Source organism: Hyla sarda, chromosome 2, assembly GCF_029499605.1.
Source record: "Hyla sarda isolate aHylSar1 chromosome 2, aHylSar1.hap1, whole genome shotgun sequence".
NCBI lineage: Eukaryota > Metazoa > Chordata > Amphibia > Anura > Hylidae > Hyla > Hyla sarda.
Window position 1 is genome coordinate 308,725,664 of NC_079190.1, and position 14,889 is coordinate 308,740,552.

At 44.4% G+C, this 14,889-nt stretch overlaps 1 protein-coding gene across 4 annotated transcripts in view; it reads right to left on the bottom strand.

The window, feature by feature from the left end:
- Positions 1-14,889, bottom strand: part of DEF6 (DEF6 guanine nucleotide exchange factor) — a 336,873-nt gene that overhangs the window by 217,888 nt on the left and 104,096 nt on the right. For all 4 annotated transcript variants that reach the window (XM_056557667.1, XM_056557665.1, XM_056557663.1 and 1 more), the window contains 4 exons: positions 13,336-13,476; positions 12,708-12,884; positions 10,332-10,544; positions 7,436-7,582 (listed from right to left, as the gene is read on the bottom strand). In XM_056557667.1, the coding sequence (XP_056413642.1) occupies positions 7,436-7,582; positions 10,332-10,544; positions 12,708-12,884; positions 13,336-13,368 (570 nt within the window). In that variant the 5' untranslated portion in view covers positions 13,369-13,476. The remainder of the gene's footprint in view (positions 1-7,435; positions 7,583-10,331; positions 10,545-12,707; positions 12,885-13,335; positions 13,477-14,889) is intronic.

Consider the following 14,889-nt stretch of genomic DNA (forward strand, 5'->3'; position numbering starts at 1 on the left):
TCTCCTCAGGGCCGCAATTCTCCCAGTCGACCAAGAAGAATCTTTTACCTCTGACCGTCTTGGATGCTAGAATCTCCTTCACAGAAAAGACGTCAGAAGATCCGGAAACTGGAGTGGGAGAAACAACTTTGGGAGAGAAGCGGTTAAGGATGAGTGGTTTAAGGAGAGAGACATGGAAGGCATTGGGAATACGGAGAGAAGGAGGAAGAAGGAGTTTGTAAGAGACAGGGTTGATCTGGCACTTGATTTTGAAAGGACCAAGATAGCGTGGTCCCAGTTTATAACTGGGGACACGAAAGCGGACATATTTAGCGGAGAGCCATACCTTGTCTCCGGGAGCAAAAATGGGGGGAGTTCTTCTTTTTTTATCAGCAAATCTTTTCATCCGGGATGAAGCCTGTAAAAGAGAATTTTGGGTCTCTTTCCATATGGTGGAAAGATCACGAGTCACTTCATCCACAGCGGGCAAACCAGAGGGCAAGGGAGTAGGGAGGGGAGGAAGAGGGTGACGGCCGTACACCACGAAAAATGGGGATTTAGCAGAAGATTCGGAGACTCTGAAGTTGTATGAGAATTCGGCCCATGGTAGAAGATCTGCGCAGTCATCCTGGCGGGAGGAAACAAAATGCCGTAAATAGTCACCCAGGACCTGATTAACTCTTTCTACTTGCCCATTGGATTGGGGATGATAAGAAGAAGAGAAGTTTAATTTGATCTTGAGCTGTTTACAGAGGGCCCTCCAGAATTTAGACACGAATTGGACGCCTCTATCCGAGACGATATGCGTGGGCAAACCGTGAAGGCGAAAAATGTGTACAAAAAATTGCTTTGCCAACTGAGGCGCTGAAGGAAGACCAGGAAGAGGAATAAAAATCGATCAACGACCACCCAAACAACTGTGTTGCCACGGGATGAGGGCAAGTCCGTAATAAAGTCCATACCAATCTGTGACCAAGGCTGTTCAGGAACAGGCAGAGGATGAAGGAGACCAGCAGGCTTCTGGCGAGGAGTCTTATCCCGGGCACAGACAGTACAGGCCCGCACGAAATCAATAACATCAGTCTCCAGAGTCGGCCACCAATAAAATCGAGAGATGAGTTGCAAGGATTTTTTGATGCCCACATGGCCTGTGAGGTGGGAGGAGTGTCCCCATTTGAGAATCCCGAGACGCTGGCGTGGAGAAACGAAGGTCTTCCCTGGAGGAGTTTGCCTGATGGAAGCTGGAGAAGTGGAGATCAGACAGTCCGGAGGAATGATGTGTTGCGGAGAGACCTCTACTTCAGAGGCATCAGAAGAACGAGAGAGGGCATCGGCCCTAATGTTCTTGTCAGCAGGGCGAAAATGGATTTCAAAGTTAAAACGGGCAAAGAACAACGACCACCTAGCCTGGCGAGGGTTCAGTCGTTGGGCAGACTGGAGATAGGAGAGATTCTTGTGATCAGTGTATATGATAACTGGAAATTTTGATCCCTCCAGCAGGTGCCTCCATTCCTCAAGCGCCAATTTAATGGCCAGTAGTTCTCGATCCCCGATGGAATAGTTTCTCTCCGCCGGGGAGAAGGTCCTAGAAAAAAAACCACAAGTCACAGCATGCCCGGAAGAATTTTTTTGTAGAAGGACAGCTCCAGCTCCCACTGAGGAGGCATCTACCTCCAATAGGAAGGGTTTAGATGGGTCAGGTCTGGAGAGCACGGGAGCGGAAGAAAAGGCAGACTTGAGATGTTTAAATGCGTCTTCCGCTTGGGGGGACCAGGACTTGGGATTGGCATTTTTCTTGGTTAAAGCCACGATAGGAGCCACAATAGTGGAAAAGTGTGGAATAAACTGTCTGTAATAATTGGCGAACCCCAAAAAACGTTGGATGGCACGGAGTCCGGAGGGGCGTGGCCAATCTAAGACGGCAGAGAGTTTATCTGGGTCCATTTGTAGTCCCTGGCCAGAGACCAAGTATCCTAGGAAAGGAAGAGATTGACATTCAAAGAGACATTTCTCCATTTTGGCATAAAGTTGATTGTCACGAAGTCTCTGAAGAACCATGCGGACATGCTGGCGGTGTTCTTCTAAGTTGGCAGAAAAAATCAGAATATCGTCCAGATAAACCACAACACAGGAATATAGGAGATCACGAAAAATTTCATTAACAAAGTCTTGGAAGACGGCAGGGGCGTTGCATAGGCCAAAGGGCATGACCAGATACTCAAAGTGTCCATCTCTGGTGTTAAATGCGGTCTTCCATTCGTCCCCCTCCCTGATGCGGATGAGATTATAAGCACCTCTTAAGTCCAGTTTGGTAAAGATGTGGGCACCTTGTAAGCGATCAAAGAGTTCCGAGATAAGAGGTAAGGGGTAGCGTTTTTTTACCGTGATTTTATTAAGTCCGAGGTAATCAATACAAGGACGTAGGGAGCCATCTTTTTTGGACACAAAAAAAAATCCAGCTCCGGCAGGAGAGGAGGACTTGCGGATAAACCCCTTTTTTAAATTCTCCTGGATGTACTCCGACATGGCAAGAGTCTCAGGAGCAGACAGAGGAAAGATTCTGCCCCGGGGTGGGGTAGTACCCGGGAGGAGGTCAATAGGACAGTCATAAGGCCTGTGAGGAGGCAAAGTCTCAGCTTGCTTTTTGCAAAAAACGTCAGAATAGTCCATATAAGCCTTAGGAAGACCGGATACAGGGGGAACCACAGGGTCACGGCAAGGAGTACTGGGAACCGATTTAAGACAGTCCTTGTGACAAGAAGTACCCCAGTTCTTGATTTCTCCTGTGGACCAATCAAGGGTTGGGGAATGGCGTTGAAGCCACGGTAATCCAAGAAGAATTTCAGAAGTGCAGTTGGAGAGGACCAAAAATTCAATTTTTTCGTGATGAGGTCCGATGCACATTAGGAGAGGTTCCGTGCGGTAACGCACGGTACAGTCCAATCTTTCATTGTTAACAGAATTGATGTAGAGGGGTCTGGCGAGACTGGTCACCGGGATGTTGAACCTGTTGATGAGAGAGGCCAAAATAAAATTTCCTGCAGATCCGGAATCCAAGAAGGCCGTAGCAGAGAAGGAGAAGGTAGAGGAAGATATCCGCACAGGCACAGTAAGGCGTGGAGAAGCAGAGTAGACATCAAGAACTGTCTCATCTTTGTGCGGAGTCAGCATACGTCTTTCCAGGCGGGGAGAACGGATAGGACAATCTTTCAAGAAGTGTTCGGTACCGGCACAGTACAGGCATAGGTTCTCTATGCGGCGTCGTGTCCTCTCTTGAGGTGTCAAGCGAGACCGGTCAACTTGCATAGCCTCCACGGCGGGAGGCAAAGGAACGGATTGCAGAGGACCAGAGGAGAGAGGAGCCGGGGAGAGAAACCGCCTCGTGCGAACAAAGTCCATATCCTGGGGGAGCTCCTGACGCCTTTCGGAAAAACGCATGTCAATGCGGGTGGCAAGATGAATAAGTTCATGCAGGTTAGCAGGAATTTCTCGTGCGGCCAGCACATCTTTAATGTTGCTGGATAGGCCTTTTTTAAAGGTCGCGCAGAGGGCCTCATTATTCCAGGATAATTCGGAGGCAAGAGTACGGAATTGGATGGCGTACTCGCCAACAGAAGTATTACCCTGGACCAGGTTCAGCAGGGCAGTCTCAGCAGAAGAGGCTCGGGCAGGTTCCTCAAAGACACTTCGGATCTCCGTGAAGAAGGAGTGTACAGAGGCAGTGACAGGGTCATTGCGGTCCCAGAGCGGTGTGGCCCATAACAGAGCTTTCCCAGACAGAAGGCTGACTACGAAAGCCACCTTAGACCTTTCAGTTGGAAACTGGTCCGACATCATCTCCAAGTGCAGGGAACATTGCGAAAGAAAGCCACGGCAAAACTTAGAGTCCCCATCAAATTTATCCGGCAAGGATAATCGTAAGCCGGAAGCGGCCACTCGCTGCGGAGGAGGTGCAGGAGCTGGCGGAGGAGATTGTTGCTGGAGCTGTGGTAATAGCTGCTGTAGCATCACGGTCAGTTGATACAGCTGGTGACCTTGTTGCGCTATCTGTTGCGACTGCTGGGCGACCACCGTGGTGAGGTCGGCGACAACTGGCAGTGGGACTTCAGCGGGATCCATGGCCGGATCTACTGTCACGATTCGGCTGGCTGGAGGTGGATCCTCTGTGCCAGAGAGGGATTGGCGTGGACCGTGTTGGTGGACCGGTTCTAAGTTGCTACTGGTATTCACCAGAGCCCGCCGCAAAGCGGGATGGTCTTGCAGCGGCGGTAGCAAACAGGTCGTATCCACCAGCAACGGCTCAACCTCTCTGACTGCTGAAGATAGGCGCGGTACAAGGGAGTAGACAAGAGCAAGGTCGGACGTAGCAGAAGGTCAGGGCAGGCAGCAAGGATCGTAGTCAGGGGCAACGGCAGGAGGTCTGGAACACAGGCCAGGAACACACAAGGAAACGCTTTCACTGGCACAATGGCAACAAGATCCGGCGAGGGAGTGCAGGGGAAGTGAGGTATAAGTGGGGAGTGTACAGGTGAGAATACTGATTAGGCCTGCTGCGCCAATCAGTGGCGCAGCGGCCCTTTAAATGGCAGAGACCCGGCGCCCTAAGGAGCGGGGCTGCGCGCACCGGGACAACACAGACGGGGAACGGGTCAGGTACGGGAGCCGAGATGCGCATCGCGAGCGGGCGCGTCCCGCATCGCGAATCGCATCCCGGCTGGGAGTAATATCGCAGCGCACCCGGTCAGCAGGTCTGACCGGGGCGCTGCGAATGAGAGAACGCTGCGAGCGCTCCGGGGAGGAGCGGGGACCCGGAGCGCTCGGCGTAACAATGTGACTGACGTGACAGAGTCTGGAGACGCCATGGAGAACGTTCTGCTGCCTGCAACATCCTCCAACATGACCGGTCTGTAATGGTGTGGGGTGGCATTTCTTTGGGGGGTTGCACAGCCGTCCATGTGCTTGCCAGAGGTAGCCTGACTGCCATTAAGTACCAAAATGAGATCCTCAGACCCCTTGTGAGACCATATGCTGGTGTGGTTGGCCCTGGGTTCCTCCTAATGCAAGACAATGCTAGACCTTATGTGGCTCGAGTGTGTCAGCAGTTCTGCAAGAGGAAGGCATTGATGCTATGGACTGGCCCGCCTGTTCCCCAGACCTGAATCCGATTGAGCACATCTGGGACATCATGTCTCGCTCCATCCACCAACCCCACGTTGCACCACATACTATCCAGGAGCCACCTCATCAGGAGCATGCCGAGGCGTTGTAGGGAGGTCATACAGGCACGTGGAGGCCACACACACTACTGAGCCTCATTTGACTTGTTGTAAGGACATTACATCAAAGTTGGATCAGCCTGTAGTGTGGTTTTCCACTTTGATTTTGAGTGTGACTCCATATCCAGACCTCCATTGGTTAATAAATGTGATTTCCATTAATGTAAAGACGAAAGTATTTCATACGATTAGTACATTCATCCAGATCTAGGATGTGTTATCTTAGTGTTCCCTTTATTTTTTTGAGCAGTGTACAAGCCAAACAAGCCTGAATCCTCAGGCACGTGTGTATCCAAAATTGCTGGTATGCAACAATTGTTTTTTGAGGATTATGCAATGCAAATTAATTTTAGAGATACTTAGAGCAGCTTTCAGGTTTAAGTGGACTTTTAGGTGATAAAGTCACATGGACCCCTCATGCCTCATCTGATTTTATTCACCCAGTATACTATATGCAAATAATTGCACTGGTAACGTTTTTTGCCACGATTTTTACTGCAATTTTGTGTGTGTGTTTTGTGTGTTAATATTACTTTTAAGACAGTTTCCTGCTCTTTTCATCAAAGACCACAAAAAACACCACAATACTACAAATCCTTCAAATTTGCTAGATTTCCACTTGCATTTTTTCAAACTTTTTTTTAGGTGTAAAAAAATGGCCTAAAAAGCAAGTGCAAAACTGCAACAGCTTTTTTGCGGTTTTTGAAGTGTGTGGAAACTTTTTTACACTGTGGCAGTTTTCCACTGCTTTCAGGGTACCACTCCATGTGTTGGGTACAGTGAGTGTAATGAGGTAAGTAGTGATGCATTACCAGCTGTAGAACAAATAGTGGTGCAAAGCACACCACTGTATACTATAGAGAAGCCCGGATTCCCATCACTGTACTGACTGGAGTCCCTGCTCCTAGCGCAGCTGAGCTGTTCCCACAGCTATACAGCTGCAGGTAGAGCTCTGGATGGGCAGGAGGTATACATTGTATACATCCTACCTAGCAAGAACCATACAGTAAAGCAGCTATCCGTATAGATCCCTGCTCTACTGTAACCCCTTACTAGGCTATGTGCTGGCCCAGCAATGAAAGAGTTATGTCACCATAAAGTAAACCTGAAATTTGTATAGAGTGCTGTATACAGTGAGCAATAGATCACTTGCCCTCCTTGTTTCTGCTCTGGCTTGGTCTAGTGACATCACTAGAGGCGGCGCAACAGCAGGAACAAGTGTAGTAAGTGTGGACCTGTTCAGTGAGTCTCTGTTCCCTATTTTTAGTTTAAAAGAGGCATGTTAAATATGTATAATGTGAACAGGTCCTTATTGGCAGTGTGCTCCCAAACAGGAAGCCTCCAGCTGTAGCAAAACTACAACTCTCAATTTTTGATTACTTTAAAAAATAACAATTTTTTTTTTTATTGCTTTGGGTCACCATATTATTACCCCTATAACTTTTATATTATTCTGACTTTCTTCCTGATCAAGGGATCAGATTGGAGGGTGTAATAGAAACACAAAAATGACAACCACATAATTCTCCAGCTTCCATGACAACTAGTCAACACCAGTGACTATGTCTAAGGGGGAAAGAAGCCCACGGAGGCCAGACAAATGTGACTGCCTAGATGTCATAGTTATTATAGGCCTCACTACTGGGACATATAGGGTCGAAAGGTCTATTAAGACTAAAATGTTCAGCACTAACAAAAAAGGTTTGAAGTTCTGCACAGCCACGTTGTATTCCTGATAACTGCTGAAGTCGTTTGCTGTTCCATATATCCACACAGGAAAGCTGCAGTCAGGCTGAACATTCATCTTCCTCCATGCGCTCACCATTGTTGTCTATGCAGGTACACAACCTGCTCCGGTAAGCCGCTGATCTCCCCCCCCGTGTCCTCACGTTGTAGCAAGCCTGCACAAGGAGCGCCTCTGCATTTTGTAACTTAGGTAGGTAATGTGACAAACCTTATTTCATGTACTAACATATGAGCTTGGTGTTTCTGGATAGGTAAAATTCATGCCAAGGCATTTGTTGTATTTGTATGTCAAATGTCGAGAAATGTTAAAGCTTCACACACAATTCTTTAAAAGAACAAGGTTGCAGCATGCCCCAAGTTTATTATTGCAATAACTATAGCGTCTCTATCTCCCAAAATATTGGTGGTGAGGTGGTCAAAGTGCAAATACTAACCTCAACACCACAATCCTTGTCTATAGCAATACTTCCTTTTATCTCCTTACAATCTTCATTCTCATAGTAGCTCAGAATTCTCGGTTTTAGAATGAACCAGCGCTCTGTCCAGGTCCTCCTTAAATTTGCCTTTTTCAGGAGGTATCCCTGTTAAAACATAAAATGCACTAAACATATAAAGTACAAGGACATTTTTGTTTGTGGAAAGGGTTGAATACTATTATCAAGTTAAGCTAAAACATCTACAGCTCCAAGAAGTCTTAAAGTAGGATATGCTATCACTATATGATCAGTGGGGGTCTAACCCTTGGGATCCCACTGTTTGTGAGAAATATGTGGATGCAGAACTAGTGTACATTTGTGTTCCCCTCAGTCTTTTGCCTGCTCACAGTGATACTTCTGGCTAGCTGGCTGTGCATTCCCCTTCACTGTGTCCTCTTCATTCATAGAGGTCAATCATAAAAAAGATAGTATATCATAGCAATATGCTATCACTTTATGAGAAGGGAAAAACACTTCAAGGGAATCCATCGGCTGGTTAGGGCATGGTAACCTGCTAATAGAGGCTGTTAAATTGAGGCTTATAGTACCTTTAATATGGTGCTCCTGTGTGTGCTGTTAACCTGTAATATTCATTTTATTTATATGAAATTAAGGCCACTAGGTGCACTGATATGGCCTGCTCCTCTAAGAACGATTCAGCATGAATACTGAGCAGACCTTCTGCAATGGCCTTAAGTTACTCCCTAATTTGCATATCAATAAAGTGCATATCTATATATATAAAACTCAACGTGTGTGTGTGTGTGTATGTATGTTCCACAAAAACTTCCAAACGGCTAAAGATATTGACATGAAACTTGGCACACATTTTACTTATATGTCAACAACAAACATGGGATAGGTGATTTAACCCTTACTTACCCCCATTTGCTGGGGGCGGGGTTTATGTTTAAAGTCCTATACAAGTCTATGGGAAATATATGTTACTGCATAACTTCCAAACGGCTGGAGATATTTTGATAATACTTGGTCACATGTTACTTATATGTCCACTTAAAATATAGGATAGTTAATTTAACCCTTAACTACCCCCATTTGTTTAAAGTCCCATGCAAATCAATGGGAAATGTATGTTCTCACATAACTTCTGTACGGCTGGTGATATTTCAATACATGGTACACATATTACAGTTTGGGATATGAGGACGGGATGGGAGGTCAAGCTAGGAAGACGAGATAGGAGGCCAAGATAGAAGGACGGGTTGGTCGGGATAGGAAGTCGAGTTAGGAGGTCGGGATATGAGGTCGGGATATGAGGTGGAGATAAGAGGTGGAGATAGGAGGACAGGATAGGAGGACGGGATAGGAGGTCGAGATAAGAGGTCGGGATAGGAGGTCGAGATAGGAGGACGGGATAGGAGGACGGGATAGGAGGACGGGATAGGAGGTTGAGATAGGAGGACGGGATAGGAGGACGGGATAGGAGGTCGGGATAGGAGGTCGAGATAGGAGGACGGGATAGGAGGTCGAGATAGGAGAATGGGATAGAAGGACGGGATAGGAGGTCAAGATAGGAGGTCGGGATAGGAGGTTGAGATAGGAGGTTGAGATAGGAGGTCGGGATAGGAGGTCGGGATAGGAGGTCGGGATATGAGGTGGGGATATGAGGTGGGGATAGGAGGATGGGATAGGGGGTTGAGATAGGCGGACAGGATAGGAGTTCAGGATAGGAGGTCGAGATAGGAGGACGGGATAGGAGGATGGGATAGGAGGTTGAGATAGGAGGTCGAGATAGGAGGTGGAGATAGGAAGTCGAGATAGGAGGACAGGATAGGGGGACTGGATAGGAGGTCGGGATAGGAGGTCGGGGTATGAGGACGGGATATGAGGACGGGATATGGGGTTGGGATATGACAACAACATATGGGGATGGGATTTGAAGTCAAAAGCTTCCTCCTTTGTTGATTTTCTTCCCCAACAAGGATGAGGAAGGAAAAACCGGGCAACGCCGGGTACTCCGCTAGTATTACATAAAAAAGAAGCTTCGATGTGCCGTAATAAAGGTACTAAAATCCTCTATTTAACATGCCCTATTAGCCCTTTATCAGCAGTTTAGGATAATGTAACCTGCCGATAGATTTTTCTTTAATAGAGGTATGTTTGTTTTCACTGAAGGCATTGCTTATGTTTAAAAAGGTTTTCTGGGACTTTATGATTGATGACACCTGGCAACTCAGCCAATGAGCTGTTCTGTGACCAGCACTATACAGTGAACAGGGTTGGATACCCTTGAACGTTAATTGTATAGTGGTGCTGGGTAACCTAGCGACAATACAACGAAAGGTGTGGGGCTTCTGGCCAAATTCAGTCTTTTTGCAGGGCACCAAATAGCTTATTAGTGGAGATTTTGGTTGTTGGCACCCTACTGTTCAATAATTGATGGCCTATCCTTTGCATAGACCATTTAACATTAAGTCCTGGAAAACCGCTTTAAAGGAAATGCATCACCTTCATGGTTTTTTTTTTAACTAAAAATTAAGACCATAATTACAGTTAGTATTTTTCTCAATTGTATCCACTCTGTTTTCAAACAAAACATACGTTTGTCAAACAGAACAAATATAGTAAGTAGAAAAATAAGGTTTTTCTTTTTAAAATCTGTAATGCACTGGATTCTAATCCTGCCTGTAATGGCAATGAGATATCTGCTGAGAATAGATCTTTAAAAAAACACATAAGCATAATATAAGGTTTGGTGGACAGAGTGAAAATTGTTAGATTTCGAGATTTTTTTTTTTTTACATAGATAGTGACATAAAATCACAGAAAATGAAGAGCCAAATTAGGATTTTTAAAAAGATAAAGTATTTGTTAATATAATAAAGCATCTTACCTGTTTGAGTACATCTAGAATGATCTCTGCATACATATCTTGGATTGCCATCCTAAGTGTTTCCATGCTAATACTCCTTAGTATCTTTGGTGAAGTAACTAAGTCCAGGAACTGCCAGACCGAGACACCCTGCTCCAAAGACATCTCTCCTAACTCCATCTCCCCCATTTCTGATCTTGCAGTCATTAGCAGTTTCTGAATAAGGTACTGCACCTTAAAAAAAAAAAAAAAAAAAAAAAAACACACCTTTTACCTAAAATTCTCTCATTTCTTACATTTGTTTTGTTATCCAATAAAGATATCATTCCTTAGCCCATTTTGGCCTTAAGGACTCAGACAATTTAATTTTTACGTTTTCCTTTTTTCCTTCTCGCCTTCTAAAAATCATAACTCTTTTATATTTTCATCCACAGACTAGTATGAGGGCTTGTTTTTTGCGCAACCAGTTGTCCTTTGTAATGACATAACTCATTATATCATAAAATGTATGGCGCAACCAAAAAACACTATTTTTGTGGGGAAATTAAAAAGAAAAACGCAATTTTGCTAATTTTGGAAGGTTTCATTTTCACGCTGTACAATTTACGGTAAAAATGATGTGTGTTCTTTATTCTGAGGGTCAATACGATTAATATGATACCCATTATTACATACTTTTATATTACTGTTGTGCTTAAAAAAAATCACAAACTTTTTAACCAAATTAGTACGTTTATAATCCCTTTATTTTGATGACCTATAACTTTTTTATTTTTCCGTATATGCGGCGGTATGAGGGCTCATTTTTTGCGCCATGATCTTTACTTTTTTTTGATACCACATTTGCATATAAAAAACTTTTAATACATTTTTTATAATTTTTTTTAATAAAATGTATTAAAAAAGTAGCAATTTTGGACTTTTTTTTTTTACGTTCACGCCGTTCACCGTACGGGATCATTAACATTTTATTTTAATAGTTCGGACATATACGCACGCGACGATACCAGATATGTCTATGAAAATTATTTTTTACGCTTTTTGGGGGTAAAATAGGAAAAACGGACGTTTTACTTTTTTATTGGGGGAGGGGATTTTTCACTTTTTTTTTTACTTTTACATTTTTTTACATTTTTTTTTACACTTGAATAGTCCCCATAGGGGACTATTCATAGCAATACCATGATTGCTAATACTGATCTGTTCTATGTATAGGACATAGAACAGATCAGTGTTATCGGTCATCTTCTGCTCTGGTCTGCTCGATCACAGACCAGAGCAGAAGACGCCGGGAGCCGGAAGCAGGAAGGTGAGGGGACCTCCGTGCGGCGTTCTGAATGATCGGATCCCCGCAGCAGCGCTGCGGGCGATCCGATCGTTCATTTAAATCGCGCACTGCCGCAGATGCCGGGATCTGTATTGATCCCGGCACCTGAGGGGTTAATGGCGGACGCCCGCGAGATCGCGGGCGTCGGCCATTGCCGGCGGGTCCCTGGCTGCCGGGCTTAGCCGCGCATGACACGGGCATCGCTCCGATGCCCGCGGTTATGCACAGGACGTAAATGTACGTCCTGGTGCGTTAAGTACCACCGGACCAGGACGTACATTTACGTCCTGCGTCCTTAAGGGGTTAAAGGGGCACTCTGGTGGAAAGCAGATTTTATTTCTAATCAACTGGTGCCAGAAAGTTAAACAAAGTTGTAAATTACTTCTATTTAAAAATCTTAATCCTTCCAGTACTTATCAACTGTTGTATGCTGCAAAAGGAAGTTCTATAGTTCTTTTCTGTCTGACAAAAGTGCTCTCTGCTGCCACCTCTGTCCATGTCAGGACTGTCCAAACCAGGAACAATTCCCCATAGAAAACCTCTCCTGCTTTGGACAGCTCCTGACACAGCCAGAGGTGATCAGACAGAAGAGAACTATAGAACTTCCTCAACATGGGACTCAAGTTCCTTTGAATTATGCCATGAAAAATGAGGCGAAATAAGGTGAAATTCTGCTCTTGGCATCAAAGACCCAAAACACCACGTGATGAAAAGGTTTATAAATGCTGCACCATTTGTATCACAATGTTGCCATTTATACTTACCATTCTAGCAAGTGAATGCTCTGTGTCGTGCCACTGGGAATTTGTGTTTATATTGCCAGCTAGATGAGGTTATATTAGCATTATCTATAGTCTGAATTACACATGTTTTTTTCTAAAATACCTAAATCTTTGTTGAGGTGAGGACTGCCTATATGTTTTACATAGAGTGAGGAACAGTTTGCTCATGGAATTTGGTTCACACAATAGCAAAATAGATAACAACCTAGATAGTTTTTAAACTGATTTTCTATTATTTTCATTATTTGCAAAACTTTGTAAATGTACATTACTATGCACAGAACTCACCTCATCAGGGACCATAATAAGTGGGTATGTATCTTCAGATAGATAGTTGAAGAGACACCAAAGATGGAAAGCTTCTTCATTTGGAAGTGTTACTCCAACTGGGCGGTAGTTCTTTTTGGCTGTCAGAGTCCAGCACAACTCATGAAACCGTTCCTTTTCAAATGAACCTTCTACAACCTAATGCAAAGTTTGATGAATTTGAAGAATAATTGTTTTTATTTAATGTAAAATATCAATGACTTGAAATGTCACAGAAAAACATAAATGTGGCAAAGTATAGTAGGTTCAAGTTAATGTCAAATTTTTTGCAGTATTTTATTCTAGTAAAACACAAAAGCATTATTTTTATAAATACAACTGTATACTGGGTAAAAAAAAAATTATATGGGGGGAAATTTATCAAAACCTGTCCAGTGGAAAAGTTGCTGAGTTGCCTATAGCAACCAATCAGATCGCTTCTTTCATTTTCGAAAAGGCCTATGAAAAATGAAAAAAGCTATCTGCTATGGGCAACTGGACAACTTTTCCTCTGCACAGGTTTGATAATTCTCAAAACCTGTATAGATTTAAATCCCTTTTAAAGTTACAGAGATTACAACTTAGAAAATAAAATAATAAAATAACTCACCTTGTCCAGTATATACTGGTTCAAATAAGGCATATAACCCTGACTAGATACTGGGCCATCATCATCATCACGAAAATGATCTTCCAGAGCCACAGGATCATGCGGGATGTTGAGTACTGTGTAAAGATTGTGAGACAGCACCTAGGTATGAGAAAGGACAGGTCCAAATGAATATATCATTTTCAAACCCAACTGAACCATAATTGTATACACAGAGTTCTGTGGAGTAGGCATTTCCAAAATTTGAAAAACATGGTTTCTTTCTTACAATAACAGTACCACACCTGTCCACAGGTTTTGTAATGTATTGCAGCTCAGCTTTATTTTGTTCAGTAGAGCTGAGCTGCAATACCAGAAAATAGCCAACAAACAGGTATAGTGTTGTTTTAGAGAAAATAAGTAATGTTTTTCAAATTAAAAACAATATCAGATTGCATGTACAGAGGTAATTTGTAAGTATGTAATAAAGAAGTAATTATAGTAAAGCTATAGTAATTAAAGCGGTTCTCCGGTGCTAAGACATCTTATCCCCTATCCAAAGGATAGGGGATAAGATGGCTGACAGCGGGGGTCCCACCGCTGGGGACCCCCGTGATCTCCCACACCGCACCCCGTTAACATCAGCCCCCGGAGTGTGCTCGCTCCGGGTCTGATTACTAGCGATCACAGGGACGGAGCATAGTGATGTCACAGCTCCGCCCCGTGTGACGTCACGGCTCCACCCCTTCAATGCAAGCCTACGGAGGGGGCGTGATGCCCCCTCTGTAGGCTTGCATTGAGGGGGCGGAGCGTGATGTCACACGGGGCGGAGCCGTGACGTCACTAAGCTCCGTCCCTGTGATCGCTAGTAATCAGTCCCGTAGCGAGCATGCTCCAGGGGCTGATGCTAACGGGGTGCGGCGTGGGAGATCACGGGGGTCCCCAGTGGCGGGACCCCCACGGTCAGCCATCTTATCCCCTATCCTTTGGATAGGGGATAAGATGTCTTAGCGCCGGAGTACCCCTTTAATTATCTACATATGCTGAACCTTGTAGATGCAACATTTTTTCACCCATCACTTTAGTTGAATAATGGCTTGAGTTTAAGGTGATATTTTTAAAAGGTGCAACTTTGGCATACTTTCTAATTAACTCATTAACTAAATGGGGAGCAACAAAAAAACTATTTCTGTATTGTTTTTGTGGATTTTTTCCCTATGAAATACCATGCAATCCTAACTTATAACCTTTTAGATCATGCCTTTTTCATGCCTCTGGCTTATAGAAAATGTCATCACTGCCTGTGAAATATCAGGGGCACCAATAAGGTGTCTGAGAAATGTTTCGCTATTGAAAACGGCTATTTCCGGGCTACAGAGAGCCTCAATAGGGGTGTAGAACACTTTGCCTTGCTGTAACATGCATAGGGAGTGTGCTGGGGTAGTGAAATAATACTGTTACTCAGTATGACATGCAGATTACAGGCGTCGCTATTAGAATCCCTGCCTCAGAGCGGCACACTGACAGAGTCTAGATGTGGCAACAGGGTCAGGAGACCATATGGCGTCACAATTG